The sequence below is a fragment of the Leuciscus leuciscus genome, assembly GCF_965113295.1.
Source record: "Leuciscus leuciscus genome assembly, chromosome: 18".
Classification (NCBI taxonomy): Eukaryota; Metazoa; Chordata; class Actinopteri; order Cypriniformes; family Leuciscidae; genus Leuciscus; species Leuciscus leuciscus.
This window is the reverse complement of record NC_138742.1, coordinates 7,682,292-7,689,904: the sequence shown is the minus strand read 5'-3', so window position 1 is coordinate 7,689,904 and position 7,613 is coordinate 7,682,292. Positions and strand designations below refer to the sequence as shown.

The 7,613-nt window shown below is 37.1% G+C and overlaps 1 protein-coding gene across 3 annotated transcripts; it reads left to right on the top strand.

Annotated features, from left to right (window-relative positions):
• On the top strand, positions 1-7,298 carry otud3 (OTU deubiquitinase 3). 3 transcript variants are annotated; one of them, XM_082145686.1, is made up of 9 exons: positions 46-139; positions 351-423; positions 1,058-1,324; positions 1,415-1,563; positions 4,419-4,531; positions 4,608-4,730; positions 6,117-6,234; positions 6,315-6,508; positions 6,602-7,298. In XM_082145686.1, the coding sequence occupies exons 3-9, from the start codon at positions 1,119-1,121 to the stop codon at positions 6,764-6,766; spliced, it is 1,068 nt and encodes a 355-aa protein (XP_082001812.1). In that variant the 5' UTR covers positions 46-139; positions 351-423; positions 1,058-1,118; the 3' UTR covers positions 6,767-7,298. The 3 variants fall into 3 exon arrangements, with proteins under 3 accessions (XP_082001811.1, XP_082001810.1, XP_082001812.1); XM_082145685.1 differs by lacking the exon at positions 351-423 and having other exon boundaries at positions 1-139; XM_082145684.1 differs by having other exon boundaries at positions 37-423.
• Positions 7,299-7,613: the final 315 nt, after the last annotated feature.

Below are 7,613 nucleotides of genomic sequence, written 5' to 3'. Positions count from 1 at the left end.
TGAAAGCAAAGCCGGAACCGGAAGTGAGGCCCGGGCTTCTTTAGGAAGTAAACAAACCCAGGACAGCTCAGACTCAGAGTTAGATTTACCGGACAAATTGTCGTGCTGTGATTGTGTTTCTTATTGTCAAGCAAATAATGTGAGTACAGTTGTATGACACACTTTAACTCTCTGTTCTCTTCAACAAACATTCTCATTCTGTCGTTTAATCACTGCCAAATCTGAGAGAAACTGTTTATTACGCGACATTTCTGACACATCACGCTGCTGTTCTCCTATCACTCTCTGTGTGATATTTGCAGTACATGACTCTGAACTTGTTCTTGTTGGATTCATTACTTAATTTTAAGTACTTCATAGAGACAGACAGCAAACAAACAGTTCACATCTGTAAACATGATTCATTGGCTTCAGTGTGTTTAGGTGAGTAAATACATAAGCACAACACATATCCACTAGTAATGACATTGCCATGAGAGAAAATGATATACAGTTTCAACAACAACTATCTATCTATCTATAATATGGTCTCAGATCATACCTGGGAAATAGGAACGTTTCATTAATTTTAAAAACATAATAATTAATCAAATAAGCAAATTATTATTGTTACTGTGTGATTTGACAGCACTTTTTGGTTACATTTTATTTTAAGGTGTCATTGTTACAGTGTAATTATATATTTAAGTACTGAGTAATAATGATTAACAACATGTACTTACTATAGAGTTAGGGTAGGATTAGGTTTAGGGTTAATTGCATGTAATTATGCATAATTTACTCTTATTACTATGGTAAGTACATGTAACATATGTAACAAGGACACTGTAAAATAAAGTGTTACCCACTTTTTTACGTTATTTTGGTTTTAGCCACCACACATTTAAACCGTTTGAATGTAATCCTATATTCATTTATTATTAATTATTATTAAATGATGTTATTTGCGGAAAAAAATGATGCTAACTGTTTATTTTGATTGTGTCATATTGAGTGTTCATTTTAAGCATTGTCATAACTGATTTTGTGATGTTGTGAATTTTATGATGTGTTTTAGGTCTTGCGTATGCGATAGATAAACGGCTGCGTCATCACTGAGTGTAATACAGCGCATCATCATGTCAAGGAAACAGTCAGGAAAGCCCATAAAGGGAAACAGGAAGTATGAATTAGAGAGGAAGAGAGACGAGCGGGCGGCCCGTCGGGCTCTGGCCAAAGACAAAAAGAACAGGCCTCCAGGAGGGGAAGATGGAGAGGAGTTTGTCAGCTTCTCCAACCAGCTTCAGGCTCTGGGTCTCAAACTCCGAGAGGTGCCTGGAGACGGGTATGTGTGGGCTTTTGTCACAGGACGATTGTGATGACCATATACGGTTCTTTAAGGAGCCGGGCCTCTGTTTCTCATGTTGTCCCGCAGTAACTGTTTGTTCCGGGCTCTTGGAGATCAGCTGGAGGGACATTCGCGGGGTCACCTGCATCTGCGACAGGAGACGGTGCAGTACATGACGACGCACAGGCAGGACTTTGAGCCCTTCGTTGAAGATGAAGTGCCGTTCACACAGCATTGTAAGAGAAGGCTCTAAAGTGTGTGTGTGTGTCTGTTGCCATAAATCCTCTTCTGGTCAAAATAAACTGGACTAAAATAATCAGATTGCATTGCAACTCGCATTAACTTCAGAAATGACTGTTAATCGTTAATTAATTAGTGGTGTTTGCTTAGTCAAGCATCACTATCAGTATTGCTCATACTAATGGTTTATACTTTGAAAAAATAACTTGTCCCACATAATTTGTACTACAGACATTTGACTTAAACCACTATAAAACTGTTAAAAAACATTTACGTTCATTGAAAAAAATAAACGTTAAAGGAACACTCCACCGTTTTTTGAAATAGGGCTTATTCACCTTCTTTCCTACATTTAGATAGGTGGGCAAATGCATTTTTGTCTCAGTGCATGCATTGTTTTAGTTTGACAGGGTCGGCGCTAGCTTAGCTTAGCATAATGAATGGAATCCTTTGTTGCCAGCTAGCATGTCCTGAGTAAAAGTGATATAAAAAATTTAAAAAACCCACCTAATTACTTCTTGTGGCCTGCGTATTCACAACAAGTACAAATAGCGATGCAGATTAACACTAGATGATTTCCTATACAGATATTGACTTGGGACTATATTAGGGGGAAGCACAGGTGAAGCACTGCTACTTGGGCGCAGAGATATCACGCCCAAGTAGCAGTGCTTCGCCTGTGCTTCCCCCTAATATAGTCCTTAATATATAAGTCAATATCTGCCTAGGAAATCGCCTAGTGTTAATCTGCATCACTATTTGTACTTGTTGTGAATACGCAGGCCACAAGAAGTAATTAGGTGGGTTTTTTAATTTTTTTATATCACTTTTACTCAGGACATGCTAGCTGGCAACAAAGGATTCCATTCATTGTGCTAAGCTAAGCTAGCGCCGACCCTGTCAAACTAAAACAATGCATGCACTGAGACAAAAATGCATTTGCCCACCTATCTAAATGTAGGAAAGAAAGTGAATAAGCCCTATTTCAAAAAACGGTGGAGTGTTCCTTTAAAGGGATAGGGATTACTCACCATCATGTTGTTCTAAACCCGTAAGACTTTCGTTCATCTTCGAAACACAAATGAAGATCTTTTCAATGAAATCTGAGAGTTTATGTCCCCCCGTTTATCTCCCCCAGCTTTGCAACTACAACACTTTTACGCTTCAAAAAGTTCATAAAACTTTTTCAGCTGGAAAAAAAAAAATTCTGAAAGTGATTCCAATGATAACGTTCCTTTGTGCCGTTCATCATTATAGCTGTGAAATGGACTATTCTTTTCAATTTAGATCTAATTAAAACAAATAAAACTGACAAAAATAAACAGTAAAATTCCAAAAATAGAAATGGAAAATATCTAAATAAAATCTCTAAATTGTAACACTGTATTGATGATACAAAAATGTAAAAATAAAACAATGTTAAAATAAAAAATAAATCAAGTTATAACTATATATATATACACTCACCTAAAGGATTATTAGGAACACCATACTAATACTGTGTTTGACCCCCTTTCGCCTTCAGAACTGCCTTAATTCTACGTGGCATTGATTCAACAATGTGCTGAAAGCATTCTTTAGAAATGTTGGCCCATATTGATAGGATAGCATCTTGCAGTTGATGGAGATTTGTGGGATGCACATCCAGGGCACGAAGCTCCCGTTCCACCACATCCCAAAGATGCTCTATTGGGTTGAGATCTGGTGACTGTGGGGGCCATTTTAGTACAGTGAACTCATTGTCATGTTCAAGAAACCAATTTGAAATGATTCGAGCTTTGTGACATGGTGCATTATCCTGCTGGAAGTAGCCATCAGAGGATGGGTACATGGTGGTCATAAAGGGATGGACATGGTCAGAAACAATGCTCAGGTAGGCCGTGGCATTTAAATGATGCCCAATTGGCACTAAGGGGCCTAAAGTGTGCCAAGAAAACACCACCAGCCTGCACAGTGGTAACAAGGCATGATGGATCCATGTTCTCATTCTGTTTACGCCAAATTCTGACTCTACCATCTGAATGTCTCAACAGAAATCGAGACTCATCAGACCAGGCAACATTTTTCCAGTCTTCAACTGTCCAATTTTGGTGAGCTCGTGCAAATTGTAGCCAATTTTTCCTATTTGTAGTGGAGATGAGTGGTACCCGGTGGGGTCTTCTGCTGTTGTAGCCCATCCGCCTCAAGGTTGTGCGTGTTGTGGCTTCACAAATGCTTTGCTGCATACCTCGGTTGTAAGGAGTGGTTATTTCAGTCAAAGTTGCTCTTCTATCAGCTTGAATCAGTCGGCCCATTCTCCTCTGACCTCTAGCATCAACAAGGCATTTTCGCCCACAGGACTGCCGCATACTGGATGTTTTTCCCTTTTCACACCATTCTTTGTAAACCCTAGAAATGGTTGTGCGTGAAAATCCCAGTAACTGAGCAGATTGTGAAATACTCAGACCGGCCGTCTGGCACCAACAACCATGCCATGCTCAAAATTGCTTAAATCACCTTTCTTTCCCATTCTGACATTCAGTTTGGAGTTCAGGAGATTGCCTTGACCAGGACCACACCCCTAAATGCATTGAAGCAACTGCCATGTGATTGGTTGATTAGATAATTGCATTAATGAGAAATTGAACAGGTGTTCCTAATAATCCTTTAGGTGAGTGTATATATATGTATATATATGTATGTATGTATATGTATATGTATGTGTATGTGTGTGTGTGTATATATAGATATAGATATAGATAGATAGATACTAAATGTGAGTGCTGTGTTATCCAGCTATTCCAGTGAATTCCTGCAGGAAAGCTCAGTTATGTCACTGAAGAAATCCTTGTCATTTTTCTCTCTCTCTCAGTGTCGAACCTCTCCCAGCCGGGCATGTTTGCCGGTAACGACGCCATCGTGGCCTTCGCTCGCAGCCAACAGTTGAAAGTGGTTATTCATCAGCTGAACGCTCCATTGTGGGAGGTGATGGAGCATTAATGTATCTGATTCATGCGAGTCTAAAGTGTGTCGTTATTAATGCTTTTTTCTTGCCATTTAGATAAATGGTACAGAGAAGCCGTCATGCCGTGAGCTACACATCGCATATCGCTATGGAGACCATTATGACAGCGTCCGAAAGATTGGAGACAACTCTGAGAGTCCGGCACATCTACGTATAGAGGTCTGTCTGCTAAACAAACATCAGACACGTACACTGCCATTCAAAAGTTCTTGATCGGTTCAATTTTTTTTGTTTTTAAAAGAAGTCTCTTATGCTCACCAAGGCTGCATTTATTTGATTAAAAATACAGAAAAATAGTAATAATTGTGAAATATTATGACAATTTAAAATAACTGTTTCCTTTTTTAATATATTGTAAAATGTAATTTATTCCTGTGATGCAAAGCTGAATTTTCAGCATCATTACTCCAGTCTTCAGTGTCACATGATCCTTCAGAAATCATTCTAATGATTCAAAAAACATTTATTATTATTATCAATGTTGAAAACAGTCGTGTACACATTTTTTTCATGATTCTTTGATGAATAGAAAGTTAAAAAGTAACATTATAAATGTCTTTACTGTAACTTTTTTATCAATTTAATTAATCCTTGATGAATAAAAGTATTGATTTATTTTATTTATTTCCCTCCAAAAATAAAATAAATTCGTACTGACCCCAAACTTTTGAAAGGTAGTGTTTAATGTTACAAACGTTTTCTATTTCAAATAAATGCTGTTCTTTTGAACTTTCTATTCATCATAGCATCATGAAATAAAAATGTAAATAACTGTTTTCAACATTGGTAATAATAATAAATGTTTCTTGAGCAGCAAATCATCATATTAGAATGATTTCTGAAGGATCATGTGACACTGGAAGACTGGAGTAATGATGCTGAAAATTCAGCTTTGATCACAGGAATAAATTACACTTTACTGTATATTCACATAGAAAACAGCTGTTAATTGTAATAATATTTCACAATATTACTGTTTTTTTATTTTTTTATTTATTTAATAAATTCAGTCTTGGTGAGCAGAAGAGACTTCTTTTAAAAACATAAAAAATATGTACATGAACCAAATATGGACATTTTGTTGTTGTTACCATTCAGAAATGTGTGGTCAGGTTTTTTTGGAACGATATGAATATTTTTTTTCAGCAAGGACATATTAAATTGAACAAAATTGACAGTAAGATTTCTATCTCAAAATATTTCTGTCTCAAATAAATGCTGTTCCTTCGAACTTTCTATCCATCAAATTATCCAAATTTTTTTTTTTATTAAACAATAAAAATGATTAAAAAAATTGTTTCTTGATCATCAAATCATCATATTAGGATCACGTGACACTGAGGACTGGAGTAATGATGCTGAAACACAGCTTTGATCACAGGAATAAATTACATTTTTAATTATATAAAAATAGAAAACAAATATTTCACAACATTACTGTATTTTTAAAGAAGTGCAGAAGAAATTTTGATCCTAAGGTGGGTGACCCTCGTTATGATTTACCAAGCTCTTATCATGTGACTTTCTCATCTTTTCTTTCGATAGAGTCTGAATAATTCCGGACGCTTTGGAGAGGGTCAGAAGGATAAGTCGAGAGGTGCCTCTCCCTCGCGCTCTCTCTCTGAAGATGAAGAGCTGATCTTGAGCGATCTCTGTGCCGACAGTCCGTCCATTTTTAATTCAGTTTTAATCCTGTTTCCCTTTACTCCCAACATGCTCTTCACCACTGTTTTGTGTCCGCAGGTCAATCAGACAATCTAAGTCAATCCAATGACACATCACAGATGTGCCTCAGTGATTGGCTGGACTCTGAACAGAACAACCAATCATCACAGAGAGATTCGGCTTCAGGGACACAGCCTTTATGTCAAGGCATGCAGGCTGAATGTAGTGAAATCATATCGCCAACAGAGGGCAGCATCTCACAGAAACCCAAGGTAACTCAGATTGTTTTGAATGATAAAAATGTAATATTTGAGATTCTCAGCTGAAAATGATAAAGAATTTGTGTATTTGTATCCTTTTTTTAGCTCTCTAATAAACAAAGGAAAGAGCAACAGCGTCTAGAAAAGAAGAAACGGCAAGAGGAGAGACATAAACAGAAGGTTTTACAGGGCAAAGGGTCACATGACCAGAATCAGAACGGACCTGAAGCCGTCACTCTTGTTCCAGCGCTCAACACCCTGAGCATCTAGAGCAAATATGAACCCTGATCAGTGTTGCTCAGTTTTGGGTGGTCCGTACACTGTGTAATGAACCAGAAACTTTAACAGTTTGAATGTACAGGAACTGCGTTGTGTGCTTGAGCGCGTGTTTCTTTAGCATGAGGATGGCATTGAGATACGTGGAGCTGTACGCTGTGCTTGAGATTGTTGGCGGTTGATTTTTTTTTTTGTGTACCGAACATAGATTAATTAACCCTCATTAATGTCAGCCGACCCATCGGAGCTCAGCCAAAGAACACTTGGAAAGGGATCTGAAATATTGAGAGGAGAAAGAGTGTAAGATTAATGATGGACCACTATTTAAACCTGTTGGGGGTATTTTTGGATTCATTTGTTTAAAAAGCTTTCGGTTCTGCCCCTACTTTCAGTTTTTGAAACCGACTTAAGAATAGAGCGTTCAAATAATCATGGTTTAAAATCTAGCGTTTCATTTTCAGACAGTTGGGTGACTTCATATTCTGCAACGAAATCCTATAAATAAACTTTTCAAATGGGATTTAAATTGTGTAGTATTACAATTTTTATTCACGACAAGGGTGAGTTTCAGGATCTCACATTTCACCTCAAAATATAAATCATATTTTGCTTAAAGAAAATGCTATGAAGCACTTTTTAGTGATTTTATCATTCCTTTAACGTAAAGAATGTATACATCTTTTTTTAACTATAACATCGTAAATGACTGCATTACAGGAATGAGAATCTAATGGGGGGGAAAAACATTGCTTTCATTTAGGTGGAAATCTGCTTTATTGTCATGCAAATAATTGCAAAGCATGTTAATGGATAATAAACGGCTTAATTTTCTTTATGCAGA